Source organism: Lonchura striata, chromosome 27 (genome assembly GCF_046129695.1).
Source record: "Lonchura striata isolate bLonStr1 chromosome 27, bLonStr1.mat, whole genome shotgun sequence".
In the NCBI taxonomy this organism is placed as follows: domain Eukaryota; kingdom Metazoa; phylum Chordata; class Aves; order Passeriformes; family Estrildidae; genus Lonchura; species Lonchura striata.
The window spans coordinates 9,470,348-9,491,979 of record NC_134629.1 but is presented as its reverse complement, the minus strand read 5'-3'; the positions used below and the strand labels follow the sequence as shown (position 1 = coordinate 9,491,979).

At 65.5% G+C, this 21,632-nt stretch overlaps 1 protein-coding gene across 1 annotated transcript; it reads right to left on the bottom strand.

Moving 5' to 3' along the window:
* Positions 1-941: 941 nt before the first annotated feature.
* On the bottom strand, positions 942-21,632 carry LOC110484386 (extended synaptotagmin-1). Its single transcript, XM_077788715.1, has 29 exons — positions 20,879-21,632; positions 20,187-20,260; positions 19,987-20,059; positions 19,800-19,889; positions 18,026-18,081; positions 17,812-17,935; positions 16,116-16,292; positions 14,418-14,500; positions 14,271-14,319; positions 14,061-14,150; positions 13,877-13,969; positions 13,713-13,784; positions 13,537-13,623; positions 12,193-12,342; positions 11,054-11,182; positions 9,520-9,696; positions 8,285-8,367; positions 7,426-7,474; positions 6,813-6,902; positions 5,514-5,609; positions 4,407-4,478; positions 4,069-4,155; positions 3,045-3,182; positions 2,830-2,972; positions 1,962-2,054; positions 1,751-1,882; positions 1,566-1,671; positions 1,411-1,460; positions 942-985 (listed from the first exon to the last, which is right to left on the bottom strand). Exons 1-29 carry the CDS (start codon positions 21,617-21,619, stop codon positions 952-954), a joined length of 3,438 nt encoding a protein of 1,145 aa, XP_077644841.1. The 5' UTR covers positions 21,620-21,632; the 3' UTR covers positions 942-951.

Below are 21,632 nucleotides of genomic sequence, written 5' to 3'. Positions count from 1 at the left end.
GCGCGCCCGCGGGTGTGACACGAGGGGACAGCGCCACCCACGAGGCCACGCGAAGCCACCACGGCCGTGTCCTCCCTGCTTTATTCGCGTGGGGACGGGGACAGCCCCGGGAAGGCAGCGGGGCGGCGGCGGTGGCGCGGCGGTGACACCCCGGGGGCGGCATCGGGGAGGTGACATCGGGGAGGTGACATCCCGGGGGTGACATCCCGGGGGTGACATCCCGGGGGTGACATCCCGGCGGTGGCAGCGAGGCGGTGGCAGCACAGCGGGGACATCCCGGTGACACCCGGGGACATCCCGGGGGTGGCACGGTGGTGGCATCATGGTGACAACGTGGGGACATCCCGGTGACATCTTGGGGACGTCCAGGGGACATCCCAGCGGTGACATCCGGGGACGTCCCAGTGGTGACATCTTGGGGACATCCCGGTGACAATCTGGGGACGTCCCAGTGACAATCCAGGGACATCCCAGCGGTGACATCCGGGGACATCCCAGCGGTGACATCTTTGGGACATTTTGGGGACATCCCGGTGGCATCTTGGGGACATCCCAGCGGTGACATCCGGGGACGTCCCAGCGGTGACATCTTTGGGACATTTTGGGGACATCCCGGTGGCATCCAGAGACATGTCCAGGACATCCCAGGTGACATTTTGGGGACATCCGGAGACATCCCAGGGAAATCCCGGTGACAATCCAGAGACATCCAGGGATGTCCCAGCAGTGACATCTTGGGGACATCCCGGTGACATTTTGGGGACATCCCGGCGGTGGCAGCAGCAGCTCGAACAAGCGACCCCCGGAATTAGGGGGGGTCTCAAGGCACGCGGTCCTGAACAGTCTGGGGGGCGCGGGGGGGGGGCCCGGCCCGGCTTTGGTATTTTGGGGGGGGGTCCCGGGACCCCCATAGGAATTGAGGGGGGGGTCCCTGGGGGGGGTCCCCCAAATTTAGGGGAGGCTCCACTCATCCTGCAGCTCGTACCTGGATGGGGGGGGGGGGGGGGGGAATAAGGGGGGTCCGACCCCAAAGACCCCCCAAACCCCCCCAAAACCCCACAGACCCCCCAAACCCCCCAGACCCCCCCCAAACCCCACAGACCCCCAAACCCCCCAGACCCCCCAAACCCCACAGACCCCCCAAACCCCACAGACCCCCCCCAAACCCCACAGACCCTCCCAAACCCCACAGACCCCCCCAAACCCCACAGACCCCCAAACCCTACATCCCCCCAAACCCCACAGACCCCCAAACCCCACAGACCCCCCCAAACCCCACAGACCCCCAAACCCTACATCCCCCCAAACCCCACAGACCCCCAAACCCCCCAGCCTCCCTCAAACCCCCCAGACCCCCCCAAAACCCCACAGACCCCCCCCAAAAACCCACCCGCCCCCATCCCCACTCACCACCGTGGTTCCCCCTCGTCCAGATCCACCTGCGCCAAATCCAGCTGGAGCTGCGGGGGGGTCCCCAAAAACTCAATGAGGGCTCCCCAAAAACCCCCCAAACCCCCCAAAAAACCATCCCGGGACCCCCCAAACCCCCCCGGGACCCCCCAAACCTTGCCCAGCGCCTCCTTCTCGCGGGTGACGAAGGACAGCGTGGACTTCACCGTCACCTCCAGCCCGCGCCGCGCCGCCTCCTCCGGGGCCAGCTCCCACTCGAACCTGGGCACGCCGAGCTGTGCTGAGACCCCCCAAAAACCCCCAGAGACCCCCCAAAACCCCCCGGGACCCCCCAGCTCACCTCTCATTAAAGTCGGGGTTCAGGGTTCTTTTCTGCACCCCCGTTTTCCTCTTGCTGCCGCGGCCGCGGTCGGGCAGCAGCAGCAGGGACACGTAGGGGTCCGGCAGCTCCTTGGGGGTCGCCCGGAGATCTCTGGGGAGGGGTCGTGGGGTCACCCCGGGGGTCTCAAATTCGGGGGGCCCCTCCAGGAGACCCCCGAAGCGCCGCTGACCTGCAGGCGTGCACGATGGCCACGAGCTTGCGCTGCTCCCGGTGGTGCCACAGCGAGAGGCGCAGCCGGGGACCCTCGGTGGGCTCGGGGCGGCTGCGGGGGAGAGGGGTCAGCACCCCAAAAAATCCCCAAAAATCCCCAAAAATCCCCAAAACCCCAAAAAACCCAAAAAAAAACCCACAAAAAAACCCAAAAAACCCAAAAAATCCCAAAAAACCCCAAAAACCCAAAAAAACCCCAAAAAACCCAAAAAACCCCCACAAAAAACCCCCAAAAAACCACAAAAATACACCAAAAAAATCCCAAAAAAACCACAAAAAAACCCCCAAAAAAACCACCAAAAATACCCCAAAAACCCACCAAAAACCCCCCTAAATATCCCAAAACACCCACCAAAACCCCCCAAAAACCCAAAACCACCAAAAAAACCCACTAAAAAAACCCCAAAAAACAAAAAAAAACCCCAACAAAAACTCCCAAAAAACCTACCAAAAACCCCCAATGAAACCGCAAAAAACCCAGCAAAACCCCACCAAAAACCCCCAAAAAACCTCCCAAAACCCCCAAGAAACCCTCAAAACCCCCCAAAACCCCCAAAAAACCCACCAAAAACCCGCGAAAAACCCCCCTAAAAAACCCCAAAACCCCCCAAAAAACCCACCAAAAATACCCAAAAAACCCAAAAACCCCCCAAAACCTCCGCAAACCCCCCAAAAAACCCCCCAAAAACCCCCAAAACCTCCAAAAAAAACCCACCAAAAATACTCAAAAAACCCAAAATCCCTCCTAAAACCCCCCAAAAAAATCCAAAAAACACCCCAGAACCCCCAAATCCGCGGGGATTTGGGCTCGGAGCCCCTTTTCTCACCGCGCCGCCGGGGGGATGCGCCGGCGGAGCGCCCCCGCTCCTCGCTCTTCATCCCCATCCCCGCCGCGCTCCTCCTCCTCCTCCTCCCGCGGCTCGGGGGCTCTGCCCGCCGCCCGCTCCTCCACCTGCTGCGACACCAGCACCTACCGGGGGAAATCGGGGGTCACGGGGGCTCCCCCCGGCCCCCGGCCCCTCCCCGCGACCCCCGGACTCACCCCGAGCTGCGCCCGCAGCAGGAGCCGGGCGCCCCCGGCCAGCGGCAGCCAGCCGTCCATGGCGAGCCCCTCGAGGGCCAGGAGCCGTGCCAGGGGCAGGCTGAGTGTGCCCAGGGTTTGTCCCCCTTCCTCCTTCACCTGCGGGCACGGCCGGGCTCAGAGACCCCCGCCCGGGACCCCCCTGAGGGTGAGACCCCCGCCCGGGACCCCCGACCCATCCCGAGCTCTGCCCCCGGCCATGGTGAGCCCCTCGAGGGCCAGGAGCCGTGCCAGGGGCAGGCTCAGCGTGCCCAGGGTTTGTCCCCCTTCCTCCTTCACCTGCGGGCACGGCCGGGCTCAGAGACCCCCGCCCGGGACCCCCGACCCATCCCGAGCTGTGCCCCCGGCCATGGTGAGCCCCTCGAGGGCCAGGAGCCGTGCCAGGGGCAGGCTGAGTGTGCCCAGGGTTTGTCCCCCTTCCTCCTTCACCTGCAGGCACCGAGACCCCCGCTTGGCACCCCCCCGAGGGTGAGACCCCCGCCCGGGACCCCCGACCCATCCTGAGCTCTGCCCCCGGCCATGGTGAGCCCCTCGAGGGCCAGGAGCCGTGCCAGGGGCAGGCTCAGCGTGCCCAGGGTTTGTCCGCCTTCCTCCTTCACCTGCGGGCACCGAGACCCCCGCCCGGGACCCCCCCTGAGGGTGAGACCCCCGCCCGGGACCCCCGGGGTGAGACCCCCACCCTGGCACCAAGACCCCCGCCCTGGCCCCGAGACCCCCACCCTGGCACTGAGACCCCCGCCCTGGCACCCCCAGGGTGAGACCCCCACCCTGGCCCCGAGACCCCCACCCTGGCACTGAGACCCCCACCCTGGCACCCCCAGGGTGAGACCCCCACCCTGGCACCGAGACCCCCACCCTGGCACCCCCAGGGTGAGACCCCCACCCTGGCACCGAGACCCCCGCCCTGGCACCCCGAGGGTGAGAGCCCCGCCCTGGCACCCCCGGGGTGAGACCCCCGCCCTGGCCCCGGGACCCCCGCCCGGACCTGCAGCTCCAGCGATTCCTCGTGCGGGCTGAGGATAAGGAAGGAGAAGCCTTCGTCCCACACGGGCTCCGAGGAGGGGGCGCAGGTCTGGGGGGGGAGTGTGAGACCCCCGAAAAAGGTTTGGGGGGGAGGGAGGGGATGAGGGACCCCCCGAACAAGGTCTGGGGGGGGAGGGACCCCCGAACCCCCAAATCCCCCAAATCCCCCAAATCCCCCAAATCCCCCGAACCCCCAAATCCCCCAAATCCCCCAAATCCCCCAAATCCCCCGAACCCCCAAATCCCCCAAATCCCCCAAATCCCCCAAATCCCCCGAACCCCCAAATCCCCCCGCCTCACCCGGGTCTGGAAGGAGACGTCGCGCACGGCCAGGCGGGCGAGGGCGGCGGGGGGCGCGGAGCCCCTGCCGAGCTGCGGGGACATTCGGGGACATTTGGGGACATTTTGGGACATTTGGGGACATTTTGGGACATTTTGGGACATTCGGGGATATTCGGGGACATTTTGGGACATTTTGGGACATTCGGGGACATTTTGGGACATTTGGGGACACCCAGGGGACATTCGGGGACATTTGGGGACATTTGGGACACTGTGAGGGTCACCCCGGGGACATTTTGGGGACATTTGGGGACCCTCGGGGACCCTCTTTGACACTTGGGGACCCTCGAGGACATTTGGGGACCATTTGGGGACACTGTGAGAGTCACCCTGGGGACATTTGGGGACATTTGGGGACCCCCGGTGACATTTGGGAACCCTCCGTGACCCCCGGTGACCCTCGGGGACATTTGGGGACCCCCGGGGACCCGCGGTGACATCTGGGGACATTCGGGGACCCCCGTTGACCCCCAGTAACCCTTGGGGACCCCCGGTGACCCCCGCTGACATTTGGGGACCCCCAGTGACCCTCGGGGACTCCCGGGGACATTTGGGGACCCTCCGTGACCCTCGGGGACATTTGGGGACCCCCGCTGACACTTGGGAACCCCCGGTGACCCTCGGGGACCCCTGGGGACACTTGGGGACCCCTGGTGACCCCCGGTAACCGTTGGGGACCTCTGGTAACCCCCGGTGACCCTCGGGGACATTTGGGGACCCTCTGTGACCCCCGGTGACTCTCGGTGACCCTCGGTGACCCTTGGGGACCCCCGGTGACCCTCGGGGACATTTGGGGACCCTCTGTGACCTCCGGTGACCCTCGGGGACATTTGGGGACCCTCTGTGACCCTCGGTGACCCTTGGGGACCCCCGGTGACCCTCGGGGACATTTGGGGACCCTCGGTGACCCTCGGGGACTCCCGGGGACATTTGGGGACCCTCTGTGACCCCCGGTGACCCTCGGGGACCCCCGGTGATCCCCGGTGACCCTCGGGGATATTTGGGGACCCTCTGTGACCCCCGGAGACCCCCGGAGACCCCCGGTGGCCCCGGGGCCGCCCTCACCGGCAGCTCGGCCGCTCGGGCCAGGAACACGCGGAGCAGCGCGGCCGAGAGCCCCGGGCCGTGCGCGGGCTGCAGCAGCCGGTTGGTCTGCAGCACCTGCGGGCACCGGGGGTCACCGGGGCTGGGGAGAGACCCCCGGGGTGGGAACGGGGATTGGGAGAGACCCCCGGGGTGGGAACGGGAATTGGGGAGAGACCCCCGGGGTGGAACGGGGCTGGGGAGAGACCCCCGGGGTGGAACGGGGATGGGGAGAGACCCCCGGGGTGGGAACGGGGATTGGGAGAGACCCCCGGGGTGGGAACGGGGCTGGGGGAGAGACCCCCGGGGTGGGAACGGGGCTGGGGGAGAGACCCCCGGGGTGGGAACGGGGCTGGGGGAGAGACCCCCGGGGGTATTTGTGGTTTTTAGGGATCCATTTGGGGTTTTTAGGGATCCATTTGGGGTTTTTAGGGATCCATTTGGGGGTTTAGGGATCCATTGGGGTTTTTTGGGGCTGTATTTGAAGTTTTTGGGGGTTTTGGGATGTATTTGATGGTTTTGGGGTTTTTTAGGGACACATTTGATGTTTTTTGGGTTTTTGGGGACCCATTTGATGTTTTTTGGGATATATTTGTGTTTTGGGGGACACATTTGATGTTTTGGGGGGTTTGGGGCTGTATTTGATATTTTTGGGGTTTTTTAGGGACCCATTTGGGGTTTTTGGGGCTGTACTTGCTGGGTTTGGGGTTTTTGGGACCCATTCGATGTTTTTTGGGATTTTTGGGGCTGTACTTGCTGTTTTGGGTTTTTTGGGACCCATTTGGGGTTTTTGGGGCTGTACTTGCTGGGTTTGGGTTTTTTGGGACCCTGCGGTGTTTTTTGGGGTTTTTGGAGCTGTACTTGCTGTTTTGGGGGTTTTTAGGGACCCATTTGGGATTTTTGGGGCTGTACTTGCTGGGTTTGGGGTTTTTGGGACCCATTCGATGTTTTTTGGGGTTTTTGGGGCTGTACTTGCTGTTTTTGGGTTTTTTGGGACCCTGCGGTGTTTTTTGGGGGTTTTGGGGCTGTACTTGCTGGTTTTGGGGGTTTTTAGGGACCCATTTGGGGTTTTTGGGGCTGTACTTGCTGGATTTGATGTTTTTGGGGCTGTACTTGCTGGGTTTGGGGTTTTTGGGACCCATTTGATGTTTTTGGGGGTTTTTGGGGCTGTACTTGCTGTTTTTGGGGGTTTTGGGACCCATTTGGGATTTTTGGGGCTGTACTTGCTGTTTTTGGGTTTTTTGGGACCCTGCGGAGTTTTTAACCCCTTCGGGGCCGTGCCTGCTCCAGCAGCTCGGCGCTGCCGCGCGGCTCGAGGCTCTCCAGGCGCACGTGGAGGCGGCCGGAGCGCGTGTCCTGCAGCGGCAGCCACTGCGGAGACCCCTCCCCAAATTGGGGTAACCCGTGAGACCCCCGAGAGACCCCTCCCCGAATTGGGATACAGCCCCGAGACCCCCGAGACCCCTCCCCGAATTGGGATACAGCCCCAGACCCCTCCCCGAATTGGGATACAGCCCCGAGACCCCTCCCCGAATTGGGATAACCCGTGAGACCCCTCCCCGAATTGGGATACAGCCCCGAGACCCCCGAGAGACCCCTCCCAAATTGGGATACAGCCCCAGACCCCCGAGAGACCCCTCCCAAATTGGGATACAGCCCCGAGACCCCTCCCCGAATTGGGATAACCCGTGAGACCCCCGAGAGACCCCTCCCCAAACTGGGATAACCCGTGAGACCCCCGTGTGAGACCCCCACCCACTTTGGGAGACCCCCCCCAAAGTAAGACCCCCCCCCCTTTATAAACCCCCCCAAAAAGGTGAGACCCCCCCTTGGTGGGACCCCCCATCCCTGAGACCCCCCCCAAAATGTGAGACCCCCCCAGCCCCTCCCCCACCTCATCGAGCACGCGGCTGCTCAGGACCCTCCTGAGGGGCACCTTGCACCTGGGGGGACAGGGGTGAGACCCCTAAAATCCACCCAAAAACACCCAAAAACACCCCAAAACCCCCCAAAAACCCCAAAATCCACCAAAAACACCCCAAAACCCCCCAAAAACCCCAAAATCCACCAAAAACACCCCAAAACCCCCCAAAAAATACCCAAAATCCACAAAACCCACCCCAAAATCCACCCAAAAACACCCCAAAACCCCCCAAAAAACACCAAAATCCACCAAAAACACCCCAAACCCCCCCCAAAAACACCCAAAATCCACCCAAAACACCCAAAAACACCCCAAAACCCCCCAAAACCCCAAAATCCACCCAAAAACACCCCAAAACCCCCCCAAAACCCCCCAAAAACACCCCAAAACCCCCCCAAAAACACCCCAAAACCCCCCCAAAAACACCCAAAATCCACCCAAAACACCCAAAATCCACCCAAAAACACCCAAAATCCACCCAAAAACACCCCAACCCCCCCCCAAAAACCCCTCCAGAGCCCCAAAATTCCCCCAGGCCCCCCAAAATCCAGCCCCAAAACCCCCCAAAATCTTCCTGGGACCCCCCAAAACCCCCCCAGCCTCCCAAAAATCCCCCCAGGCCCCCCCAAAACCCCCCAAAATCCCCCCAGCCCCCTCCCAAAACCCCCCCAGAATTCCCCCAAAACCCCCCCAGGACCCCCCAAAACCCCCCAGACCCCCCAAAACCCACCCAGGGCCCACCCAAAATCCCCCCAGACCCCCCAAAAATCCCCCAGCCCCCCCAGAACCCCCCCAGACCCCCCAAAACCCCCCAGCCCCCCGAACCCACCGGCCCAGGAAATCGTCCTTGTCGATGTCCTTGTCGAAGATCTCGAACTCCACGTCCTGCCCGGGGACGTCGTCCACGATCACCTGGGCCCGAAAACGCCCAAAATTCAAATGATGGCTCGTTCTTCCTCCCGTGCCTCAGTTTCCCTCCCGGGCCTCAGTTTCCCCTTCCAGAATTCTCCCGTGCCTCAGTTTCCCTCCCGGGCCTCAGTTTCCCCTACCAGAATTCTCCCGTGCCTCAGTTTCCCTCACCTCGAAGCTCTCTCCCCACCACGGGCTCAGCTCCGTCACCCCCCCCCGGTGCCGTGCCTCAGTTTCCCTTGGCCGTGACTCAGTTTCCCGCCGCCCCCGGTGCCGTGCCTCAGTTTCCCCGGTGCCGTGCCTCAGTTTCCCGGTCCCTCACCCCCCCCGGTGCCGTGCCTCAGTTTCCCCGGTGCCGTGCCTCAGTTTCCCTTGGCCGTGCCTCAGTTTCCACCCCGTGCCTCAGTTTCCCCTTCCAGAATTCTCCCGTGCCTCAGTTTCCCCGGTGCCGTGCCTCAGTTTCCCGGTCCCTCACCCCCCCCGGTGCCGTGCCTCAGTTTCCCGCCCCCCCCCCGGTGCCGTGCCTCAGTTTCCCGCCCCCCCCCCGGTGCCGTGCCTCAGTTTCCCGGTCCCTCACCCCCCCCGGTGCCGTGCCTCAGTTTCCCCGGTGCCGTGCCTCAGTTTCCCTTGGCCGTGCCTCAGTTTCCCCGGCCGTGCCTCAGTTTCCTGGTCCCTCACCACCCCGGTGCCGTGCCTCAGTTTCCCTGGTGCCGTGCCTCAGTTTCCCTCACCTCGTAGCTCTCTCCCCAGCGCGGGCTCAGCTCCCGTGCCCCCCCCGGTGCCGTGCCTCAGTTTCCCCGGTGCCGTGACTCAGTTTCCCGCCCCCCCCCGGTGCCGTGCCTCAGTTTCCCTGGTGCCGTGCCTCAGTTTCCCTTGGCCGTGCCTCAGTTTCCCCGGCCGTGCCTCAGTTTCCCTCACCTCGTAGCTCTCTCCCCAGCGCGGGCTCAGCTCCCGTGCCCCCCCCGGTGCCGTGCCTCAGTTTCCCTGGTGCCGTGCCTCAGTTTCCCCGGCCGTGCCTCAGTTTCCCCGGTGCCGTGCCTCAGTTTCCCGCCCCCCCCCGGTGCCGTGCCTCAGTTTCCCTCACCTCGAAGCTCTCTCCCCAGCGCGGGCTCAGCTCCCGTGCCCCCCCCGGTGCCGTGCCTCAGTTTCCCTCACCTCGAAGCTCTCTCCCCAGCGCGGGCTCAGCTCCCGGGGCACGGCGCGGCTGCGGAAGCGGCGCCCCCCGGCGCGGATCTCGGCGTAGGGGTCGGAGCGGCCCCGCACGAGCCCCCCGAGCCGCGCGTCCTTGGCCGCCAGCGCCTCCGCCTCCAGCAGATGGACCCGCAGCACGCGCTGCGGCAGGGGCTGGGGGCGCCGCCACCACCGGGACCCCCGGGACCCCCCGGGACCACCGGGACCCCCCCGGGACCCCCCCGGGACCACCGGGACCCCCCCGGGACCCCCCCGGGACCCCCGGGACCCCCGGGACCCCCCCGGGACCCCCGAGACCCCCCTGGAACCCCCCTGGGACCACCGGGACCCCCGGGACCACCGGGACCCCCGGGACCCCCCCGGGACCACCGGGACCACCGGGACCCCCCCGGGACCACCGGGACCCCCCCCGGGACCCCCGGGACCGCCCGGGACCCCCGGGACCCCACCGGGACCCCCCGGGACCCCACCGGGACCCCCGGGACCCCTGAACCCCCCCGGGACCACCGGGACCACCGGGACCACCGGGACCCCCCCGGGACCCCACCGGGACCCCCGGGACCCCCCCGGGACCCCCCCGGGACCCCACCGGGACCCCCCCGGGACCCCCCCGGGACCCCCGAGACCCCCCTGGAACCCCCCTGGGACCACCGGGACCCCCGGGACCACCGGGACCCCACCGGGACCCCCCCGGGACCACCGGGACCACCGGGACCCCTGAACCCCACCGGGACCACCGGGACCCCCGGGACCCCCCCGGGACCACCGGGACCCCCGGGACCACCGGGACCCCCGGGACCCCCCCGGGACCACCGGGACCCCCCCGGGACCACCGCGACCCCCGGGACCCCCCCGGGACCCCCCCGGGACTCCACCGGGACCCCCGGGACCCCCGAATCCCCCCGGGACCACCGGGACCACCGAGACCCCACCGGGACCACCGGGACCTCCGGGACCCCCCCGGGACCACCGGGACCACCCCGGGACCCCTGAACCCCACCGGGACCACCGGGACCCTCCCGGGACCCCCAAATCCCCCCGAGACCCCACCGGGACCCACGAATCCTCCCGGGACCCCTGAACCCCACCGGGACCCCCCCGAACCCCACCGGGACCACCCCGGGACCCCCCAGATCCCCCCGGGACCACCGGGACCCCCGAATCCCCCCAAGAACCCCCAAAAACACCCAGGACCCCCCAAGACCCCCCAGGACCCCCTCAATACCTCCTTGGGACCCCCCAGAACCTCCCAGGACCCCCATCTTCAACACCAGGACCCCCAAGACCCCCCCCAGGACCCCAGAACCCCCCAGAATCCCTCAAGACCCCCCCCAAAACCCCCCAGGACCCCCAGGACCCCCCGGACCCCCTCCCAGGACCCCCCGAAACCCCCCAGGACCCCCAGGACCCCCCGGACCCCCTCCCAGGACCCCCCGAAACCCCCCAGGACCCCCAGGACCCCCCGAAACCCCCCAGGACCCCCAGGACCCCTCCCCACCTCGGTGCCCATCCGGGGGTCGGGGCCGGCCCGGCTCGGTCTGCGCGGGGTTGGGGGGGGTCCCTCGGGGTCACTTTTGGGGGGCTCCGCTTGTCCCGGGGGGACCTCGGGGGGCTCCGGGAACAACACCTGGGGGTGGGGGAGGGGGTGGGGGTCACCAAGACCCCCCAAAACCCCCCGGGACCCCCCCGGGAGCCCCCCAGGAGCCCCCCAGGAGCCCCCTCCTCACCCGCAGCTCCAGCTGGAGCTGCAATGGGGGAAAATTGGGGGAAAATTGGGGGAAAATTGGGGGACAATGATCGGGGGGAAGGGGTGGGGGTTACCAGGACCCCCCAAAACCCCCAAAGCCCCCCAGACCCCCCGACCCCTCCTCACCCGCAGCTCCAGCTTCAGGTGCAATGGGGGGACAATGGGGGACAATGGAGGGACATTGGGGGGACACTGGGGGGACAATGGGGGGAAAATTTGGGGACAATAGGGGGACAATGGGGGGACAATGGGGGGACATTGGGGAACAATGATCAGGGGGACTGGTTGGGGTTCACCAGGACCCCCCAAACCCCCCCCAGACCCCCCGACCCCTCCTCACCCGCAGCTCCAGCTGCAGGTGCAATGGGGGGACAATGGGGGGACATTGAGGGGGAATGGGGGGACAATGGGGGGACATTGGGGGGACAATGGGGGGACAATGGGGACAATGGGGGGGGAATGGGGGGGAATGGGGGGACATTGGGGGACAATGGGGGGAAAATTTGGGGACAATAGGGGGACAATGGGGGGACATTGGAGGGACATTGGGGGACAATGATCTGGGGGACTAGTTGGGGTTCACCAGGACCCCCAGACCCCCGGAGCCCCCTCCTCACCCGCAGCTCCAGCTGCAGGTGCAATGGGGGGCAGTGGGGGACAATGGGGGGACAATGATCGGGGGGACTGGTCGGGGTTCACCAGGACCCCCAAACCCCCGGAGCCCCCTCCTCACCCGCAGCTCCAGCTGCAGGTGCAATGGGGGACACTGGGGGGACATTGAGGGGGAATGGGGGGACAATGGGGGAACAATGGGGGGACATTGGGGGGACAATGATCAGGGGGAGGGGTCGCGGTTCACCAGGACCCCCAGACCCCCGACCCCTCCTCACCCGCAGCTCCAGCTGCAGGTGCAGCCGCGCCGCCGGCCCCGCGCCCCGCAGCGGGAAGGGCCCGGCCAGCGCCAGCGCCGGCGCCGCCAGGAGCCGCGGCAGCGGCAGCGCCAGCGAGCCCAGGGCCGCCTGCCGGGGGTCGTCCTTCACCTGCGGACACCGAGCTCGGGGGGCTCCGCCGGGGGACGGCGCAGCCGCCACCCCCCGACTCCCCCGGCAGCGCCCGGAGCCTGCCTCGGTTTGCCGAGACTCCTCAAAGACCCCCGGGACCCCGCAAGAGACCCGCAGGCACTGAGACCACCCTGAGACCACCCTGAGACCCCCCGGGACACCCCATAACACCCCCTGAGACCACCCGAGACCCCCCGGGACCCCCCAGGCACTGAGACCACCCTGAGACCCCCCGGGACCCACCCGGGACACCCCAGAACACCCCCCGAGACCACCCCGGGACCCACCCGGGACACTCCCAGGCACTGAGACCACCGGAGACCCCCCCCAGGACCCCCAAGGCACTGAGACCACCCTGAGACCTCCCGGGACACCCCATAACACCCCAGAACACCCCCCGAGACCACCCGAGACCCCCCGGGACCCACCCGGGACACTCCCAGGCACTGAGACCACCGGAGACCCCCCCCAGGACCCCCCAGGCACTGAGACCACCCTGAGACCTCCCGGGACACCCGGGACACCCCAGAACACCCCCCGAGACCACCCCGGGACCCACCCGGGACCCCCCAGGCACTGAGACCACCCTGAGACCACCCTGAGACCCCCCGGGACACCCCAGAACACCCCCCGAGACCACCCCGGGACCCACCTGGGACACCCCCAGGACACCCCCCCAGACCCCCATCCTCACCCCCAGGATCCCCCAGGACCCCCAGGACACCCCCCGAGACCTCCCCAGGACCGCCCAGGAGACCCAGGACATCCCAGGACCCCCCCAGGACCCCCCCAGGACCCCCCAGGACCCCCAGGACAATGGGGGGCAATGGGGGGGATTTAGGGGAGAGATTTGAGGGGATTTAGGGGAGATTTGGGGGGGAAATTGGGGGGATTCAGGGGGCATTTTGGGAGGATTTTGGGGGGGATTTGAGGGGATTTAGGGGAGACTGGGCAGGAATTGGGGGGGATTTGGGAGGGATTTGGGGGGAGATTTGATGGGATTTCGGGGAGATTTGGGGGCGAATTTGGGGGGATTTGGGGTATTTGGGAGGAATTTGGAGAGATTTCGGGGGATTTGGGGGATTTAAGGCATTTAAGGGGAATTTGGAGGGGATTTGAGGGAATTTGGGGGAAATTTTGGAGGATTTGGGGTTTTTTTGGGGGGGGTCTCACCTGGAAATCCACCTCCTGGTTGCGGGGGTCGTGCAGGAAGAATTGAAAAGCGTCTTCCCAGACGGGGTCCGAGGTGTTGCAGACCACCTTGGGGGGGGTTTGCTCAGATCAGACCCCCCCAAAAACCCCAAAACCCCCCAAAATCCCCCCAAAAATCCCCCCCGAGCCACTCCCACCTTGCTCTCCCTCGTCACGTCCTGCACCGACACCTGAACCACGGGGTTGGGCTCTTTGCCTGTTTTTCTCAACTGCACCAAAACAGGGGGGTCAGGGGGGGTCCCCAAATTCTGAACTCCCCCAAAGACCCCCCAAAACCCCCTCCCCAAAAAAAACAACTCACGGGCAGCCCCTCAGCCCTGTCCAGGTACACGACCAGGATGGCGGAGGAGGGGGGGTCGGGGTTGGCCACGATATTTCGGTTCATTTCCAAAACCTGGGGGTCGCGCCAACAAATTTTGGGGGGGGTCAGATGAAGCGGGACCCCCCCCAACCCAGCTGAACCCCAAAATTCGGTCGGCACTGACCTGATCCAGCTTGGAGGCATCGGGGAGCAGCGAGAGCCACTCCAGGCGCAGGTGGAGCCGGCTCTGCCCCCCGCCCTGCAGCGGGAACCACTTTGGGGGGGCAAAAAGAGGGGAGGGGGCATCAGCGAGACCCCCGCCCCATCCCCAGCACCCCAAAAAACCCCCCCGGCACCCCAAAATCCCACCCCGAGCCCCCCACCCGGCACCCACCTCGTCCATCACCCGCGCTTGCAGCACCTCGCCAAGGTCCAGCTTCATCCTGGGGGGGGAACGCCGGGAATTTGGGGAGGGGGCGGCGGGTTAGGGGTGCGGAGCCCCCAAATTTGGGGGTGCGGACCCCCCTCCCCACGCCCTCACCTGCCCAGGAGATCGTCCTTGTCGGGGTCTTTGTCGAACAGTTCCACCTCCAGCTCCTGGCCCGGCACCTCGTGCACCATGAACTGGGGGGCAGGGGGGGCTTGGGGGTCCCACCGGGGGCTTGGGGGGTCTCCGTGTCCCACCCGGGGGGCTTGGGGGGTCCCACCCGGGAATTTGGGGGGTCCCTGTCCCCACACTCCCTTTGGGAGTCCCACCTGGGGGTTTTGGGGAGTCCCCGTGTCCCACCCGGGAATTTGGAGGGTCCCTGACCCCATAGCCCCTTTGGGGGCCCCACCCGGGGGGTTTGGGGGGTCCCTGACCCCACAGCCCCTTTGGGGGCCCCACCTGGGGGTTTGGGGGTTCCCCATGTCCCACACGGGGGTTTGGGGGTCCCTGACCCCACAGCCCCCCCATGTCGCACCTGGGGGGTTTGGGGTGACACTGGGGGTCCCACCCGGGGGTTTGGGGGTCCCACCCAGGAATTTGGGGGTGTTCCCATGTCCCACCCGGGGGTTTGGGGGGACTCTGCAGGTCCCCCTCTCCCCCGCTCCCTCCCTGCAGCCTTCTGTCCATGCAGTGTCCATCTGTCCATCCCCGTGTCCATCGCCGTGTCCATCCCCTGTCCCCGTGTCCATCCCCATGTCCATCTGTCCATCCCCGTGTCCATCGCCTGTCCCTGTGTCCATCCCCTGTCCACCCATCCATCCCTGTGTCTGTCTGTCCATCCCCGTGTCCGTCCGTCCGTCTGACCTCGTACACCTCGTCCCACTGCGGGTCGCTGCAGTCCCCGATGACGCGGCTGGCGGCCCATCCCCGTGTCCATCTGTCCATCCCCTGTCCATCCCCTGTCCCTGTGTCCATCCCTGTGTCCATCCCCGTGTCCATCCCTGTGTCCCTGTGTCCATCTCCTGTCCCCCCATCCATCCCTGTGTCTGTCTGTCCATCTGTCCGTCTGTCTGTCTGACCTCGTACACCTCGTCCCAGCGTGGCTCTGCGCAGTCTCCGATGACGCGGCTGGCGGCCCATCCCCGTGTCCATCTGTCCATCCCCTGTCCATCCCCTGTCCCCGTGTCCATCCCCCTGTCCATCCCCGTGTCCGTCCGTCCGTCTGACCTCGTACACCTCGTCCCACTGCGGGTCGCTGCAGTCCCCGATGACGCGGCTGGCGGCCCATCCCCGTGTCCATCTGTCCATCCCCGTGTCCATCCCCTGTCCATCCCCTGTCCCCGTGTCCATCCCCCTGTCCATCCCCGTGTCCGTCCGTCCGTCTGACCTCGTACACCTCGTCCCACTGCGGGTCGCTGCAGTCCCCGATGACGCGGCTGGCGGCCCATCCCCGTGTCCATCTGTCCATCCCCGTGTCCATCCCCTGTCCATCCCCTGTCCCCGTGTCCATCCCCTGTCCATCTGTCCATCCCCGTGTCCATCCCCTGTCCCTGTGTCCATCCCCCTGTCCATCCCCGTGTCCGTCCGTCCGTCTGACCTCGTACACCTCGTCCCACTGCGGGTCGCTGCAGTCGCCGATGACGCGGCTGGCGGCCCATCCCCGTGTCCATCTGTCCATCCCCTGTCCATCCCCTGTCCCCGTGTCCATCCCTGTGTCCATCCCCGTGTCCATCCCTGTGTCCCTGTGTCCATCTCCTGTCCCCCCATCCATCCCTGTGTCTGTCTGTCCATCTGTCCGTCTGTCTGTCTGACCTCGTACACCTCGTCCCACTGCGGGTCGCTGCAGTCCCCGATGACGCGGCTGGCGGCCGCCTGCGTCCCCACGCGCAGCACGGCGTACGGGTCCGAGCGCCCGGCCACCAGCCCGCCCAGGAACCGGTCCTTGCTGGGCAGCGCCCGCGCGGCCACCAGCGCCACCCGCACCACGCCCTGGGGTCACCGGGGGTCAGGGGTCACACAGGGGTCACCCAGGGTCACCCAGGGGTCACCAGGGTCACCCAGGGGCCACCAGCCCGCCCAGGAACCGGTCCTTGCTGGGCAGCGCCCGCGCGGCCACCAGCGCCACCCGCACCACGCCCTGGGGTCACCGGGGGTCACCGGGGTCACACAGGGGTCACGGGGGTCACAGGGGTCACACAGGGTCACCCGGGGGCCACCAGCCCGCCCAGGAACCGGTCCTTGCTGGGCAGCGCCCACGCGGCCACCAGCGCCACCCGCACCACGCCCTGGGGTCACCGGGGGTCACAGGGGTCACACAGGGGTCACAGGGGTCACCCAGGGTCACCCAGGGTCACCCAGGGGTCACAGGGGTCACCCAGGGGTCACAGGGGTCAGGACCCCCAAAAAGGGGGTGTCAGAAGAGGAAAATGAAAATGGGGGAAATGAAAAAGAGGGGTTCAGAAGGGCAAAAAGGGGGGTTCAGAAGCCCCCCAAAAGGGGATCCCAGCCCCCAAAACGGTGTCCCCGCCCCCCAAAAAGGGGGTCCCGCCCCCCAAAGGGGGTCCCCGCCCCCCCAAAAGGGGGGTCCCGCCCCCCAAAGGGGGCTTCAGAAGCCCCCCAAAGGGTTTCCCAGCCCCCCCAAAAAGGGGGGTCCCAGCCCCCAAAGGGGGTCCCCGCCCCCCCAAAAGGGGGGTCCCGCCCCCCAAAGGGGGTCCCGCCCCCCAAAAGGGGATCCCAGCCCCCCAAAAAGCGTTTCCCATCCCCCCAAAAGGGGATCCCAGCCCCCCAAAAAGCGTTTCCCAGCCCCCAAAGGGGGTCCCAGCCCCCCAAAAAGCGTTTCCCAGACCCCCGAAAGGGGATCCCAGCCCCCCAAAAAGCGTTTCCCAGCCCCCAAAGGGGGTCCCAGCCCCCCAAAAAGCGTTTCCCAGACCCCCGAAAGGGGATCCCAGCCCCCCAAAAAGCGTTTCCCAGCCCCCCAAAGGGGATCCAGCCCCCCAAAGGGGATCCCAGCCCCCCAAAAAGCGTTTCCCAGCCCCCAAAGGGGGTCCCAGCCCCCCAAAGGGGGATCCCAGTCCCCCCAAAAAGCGTTTCCCAGCCCCCAAAGGGGATCCCAGCCCCCCAAAAAGCGTTTCCCTGCCCCCCAAAGGGGATCCCGCCCCCCAAAGGGGATCCCGCCCCCCAAAGGGGATCCCAGCCCCCCAAAAGCATTTCCCAGCCCCCCGAAGGGGGTCCCAGCCCCCCAAAAAGCGTTTCCCAGCCCCCAAAGAGGATCCAGCCTCCCAAAATGGGATCCCCGCCCCTCAAAAGCGTTTCCCAGCCCCCAAAGGGGATCCAGCCCCCCAAAAAGCGTTTCCCAGGCCCCCGAAAGGGGATCCCAGCCCCCCAAAAAGCGTTTCCCAGCCCCCCAAAGTGTTTCCCAGCCCCCCAAAAGGGGGTCCCAGCCCCCCAAAAGCGTTTCCCAGCCCCCCAAGGGGGGGTTCAGAAGCCCCCCCAAGGGGGTCCCGCTCACCCGGGGCGGGGGGCAGCGCAGCCGCGCCGCCCCGGGCAGCTCGGGCAGCAGCGGCAGCAGCAGCCGGTTGGGCAGCACCAGGCAGGAGGCGAGGCTGTCCATGATCAGCGAGTCCGACACGGAGCTGGGGGGGCCCGAGGCTCAGCGGGGCCCCCCAAAAGCCCCGGGGGTCCCCCAAAGCCCCGGGGGTCCCCCAAAGCCCCGGGGGTCTCACCTGAGCCCGGGGATGTCCAGCAGGTTGGTCAGCCCCGTCCAGTTGATGTCCAGGGTCTGCAATGATGGGGCCAGGGAGGGGGGGCTGGGGGATTTTTGGGGGGGCTGGGGGATTTTTTGGGGGGGGTCTGGGAGGTTTTTAGGGGGTCTGGGTTTTTTTTTGGGGGGGGGCGGGGTCTGTGGTCCTTTATTGGAGGGTGTGGGGGTTTTTTGGGGGTCTGGGGGCTCTTTGGGGGGGTCCTCAGTGTGGACCGGGGGGTCCGGGGGCTATTTTTTGGAGTCTGGGGGAATTTTTGGGGGGGTCTGGGGTCCTTTTTTGTGCTTTTGGGGGGTCACGAAGCTTTTTTGGGGGTCTGGTGTCCTTTTTTGGGGGGCCAGGGGAATTTTTTGGGGGGGTCTGGGGTCCTTTTTGGGGGGCCAGGGGAATTTTTTGGGGGGGTCTGGGGTCCTTTTTGGGGGGTCAGTGGAATTTTTGGGGGGGTCTGGGGTCCTTTTTGGGGGGTCAGGGGAATTTTTGGGGGGGTCTGGGGTCCTTTTGGGGATTTTGGGGAGGGTCTGGGATCAGTTTTGGGGGGTCTGTGGTCCTTTTTGGGGGGTTCTGGGGTCCTTTTTGTACTTTTTTGGGGGGTCTGGGGTCCTTTTTGGGGGGTTCTGGGGGATTTTTGGGGGGGTCTGGAGGATTTTTTTGGGGTCTGGGTGCTTTTTTGGGAGTCTGAGATCAGTTTTAGGGGGTCTGGGTGCTTTTTTGGGGGTCTGAGATCAGTTTTAGGGGGTCTGGGTGCTTTTTGGGGGTCTGGGGTCTTTTTTTTGGGGGGTGTTCCCATTCCTTTTTCTTGGTGCATTCCCATCCCCTTTTTTGGGGGGTCTCGTCCCTTTTTTGGGGGGCTCCCATTCATTTTTTCGGGGTGTCCCCTTCCTTTTTTTTTCGGGTGCTCCTGTTCCTTTTTTTGGGGGGTGTCCCATCCCTTTTTTTTGGGGGTGGGGGTGTTCCCATTCCTTTATTTCGGGGAAGTCCTTTTCCTTTTTTTGGGGGGGTTCCCATGAATTTTTCGGGGTGCCCCCACCCATTTTCGGGGTGCCCCCTCCCATTTTCAGGATGCCCCCACTCATTTTCAGGGTGCCACCTCCATTTTCAGGGTGCCCCACCCATTTTCGGGGTCCCCCACCCATTTTCGGGGTGCCACCTCCATTTTCAGGGGTCCCCCACCCATTTTCGGGGTGCCCCCTCAATTTTCAGGGTGCCACCTCCATTTTCAGAGTGTCCCCACCCATTTTCGGGGTCCCCCACCCATTTTCGGGGTGCCCCCATCCATTTTAGGGGTCCCCCACCCATTTTCGGGGTGCCCCACCCATTTTCAGGGTGCCACCTCCATTTTCGGGGTCCCCCACCCATTTTCTTGGTCCCCCACCCATTTTCGGGGTGCCCCACCCATTTTCGGTGTACCCCACCCATTTTCGGGGTGCCCCACCCATTTTCGGTGTACCCCACCCATTTTCGGGGTGCCCAACCCATTTTCAGGGTGCCACCTCCATTTTCAGGGTGCCCCCACCCATTTTCGGGGTCCCCCACCCATTTTCGGGGTCCCCCACCCATTTTCAGGGTGCCCCCACCCATTTTCGGGGTTCCCCCACCCATTTTCGGTGTACCCCACCCATTTTCGGGGTGCCGCACCCATTTTCGGTGTACCCCACCCATTTTCGGGATGCCCCCACCCTTTGTGTTGCCCCCACCCATTTTCGGGGTCCCCCACCCATTTTCGGGGTGCCACACTCACCGGCCGCCGGATGAAGAACAGGCTGAGCGCCCCCACGATGGGCGCCTCCCCCAGCAGCGGCTCCAGGATGATCCTCAGCACCCCGTGCAGCTTTTTTGGGGTGGGGGGGTCACAAATCAGCTGGGGACCCCCCCCAAAAAAAAAACCAAACCCCAAACCCCCCAAAAATCCCCCCAAAACCCCTCACCTGCACCCCCTTCACCCCCGCCTTGCAGAAGAACTTCTTCACCTCCACGTCGATCTGGACGTCACCCACGTAACTGAGGGGGGCAAAATTTAAATTATTTTTGGGGGGGGGCGTCATTGAGACCCCCCAAACTCCTCCTCAGAATGGGGGAGGGGGCAGAGACCCCCCCAAAAAAAAAATAAAAGCCCCAAAAATCCCACCTGATGTTGAGGTCCAGCAGGATTTGTTTGTCGTGGGTGCCGGGGTGGGCGCGGACCCCCAAAATGCGGAGGGGCTGTGGGGGGGATTTTTGGGGGGTCAGGGGGGATTTTTGGGGGGGTCACAGCTGATTTTGATCCCCCAAGATGGGATTTTTTGGGGTGGAGGGGTCATGAGGGATTTTTTGGGGGGATTTTGGGGATCCTGGGGGGTTTGGGGGGTTTTGGGGGGGATCGGGGGGGGGTTTGGGGTGAATCTGGGGGATTTTGGGGTTCCTGGGTGGGTTGCAGAAGATCGGGGGGTCCTGGGGGTGGTGGGGGGGGTTTAGGGGTATTTTGGGGTGAATTTGGGGGGTTTTGGGGTGGATTTGGGGGGGGTTGGGGGTGTTTTGGGTCTCCCAGGGGACCGGGGGTTTTTGGGGGGATTTGGGTGAATTTGGGGGGAGTTTGGGGGGATTCTGGGGGATTTTGGGGCTCCCAGGGGACCGGGGGTGTTTGGGGGGATTTTGGGGTGAATTTGGGGGGTTTGAGGGTTTTTTGTGGGGGTTTGGGGCTCCCAGGGGACCGGTGGTGTTTGGGTGAATCTGGGGAGTTTTGGGGTGAATTTTGGGGTGAATTTGGGGGGTTTTGGGTCTCCCGGGAGACCGGGGGTTTTGGGGGGTATTTTGGGGTGAATTTGGGGGTCTCGGGGTCACCTTCCGGCCCAGGTCGATGCGGGTGAAGGCGAAGCTCTGCAGGTGGGCGCTGGAGGCGCGAACGGCCGGAGCCACGCGGCCCTGCAGGAGCTGGGCCAGGAACTGCCCCAGGAACGGCCAGGCCTGCGCCAGGACCTGCGGACACACGGACACGGGATGGACACACAGACATGGACACACGGACACGGGATGGACACACGGACACACGGACATGGGATGGACACACGGACACGGGATGGACACACGGACACGGCCGGAGCCACGCGGCCCTGCAGGAGCTGGGCCAGGAACTGCCCCAGGAACGGCCAGGCCTGCGCCAGGACCTGCGGACACACGGACACACGGACACGGGATGGACACACGGACACAGGATGGACACACGGACACAGGATGGACACACGGACACGGCCGGGGCCACGCGGCCCTGCAGGAGCTGGGCCAGGAACTGCCCCAGGAACGGCCAGGCCTGCGCCAGGACCTGCGGACACACGGACACGGGATGGACACATGGACATGGACACACGGACACGGGATGGACACATGGACACGGCCGGGGCCACGCGGCCCTGCAGGAGCTGGGCCAGGAACTGCCCCAGGAACGGCCAGGCCTGCGCCAGGACCTGCGGACACACGGACACGGGATGGACACACGGACACGGCATGGACACACGGACACGGCATGGACACACGGACACGGGATGGACACATGGACACACGGACATGGGATGGACACACGGACATGGACACACGGACA

Coding starts and splice junctions, on each gene's coding strand:
- LOC110484386 (XM_077788715.1), bottom strand. CDS start 21,619: ATGTCCGTGTGTCCATCCCATGTCCGTGTGTCCATGTGTCCATCCCGT. Junction 20,261..20,878: donor GCATCGACCTGGGCCGGAAG/GTGACCCCGAGA, acceptor TCCCCCCCACAG/CCCCTCCGCATTTTGGGGGT. Junction 17,936..18,025: donor CTGGACATCCCCGGGCTCAG/GTGAGACCCCCG, acceptor GGGCCCCCCCAG/CTCCGTGTCGGACTCGCTGA.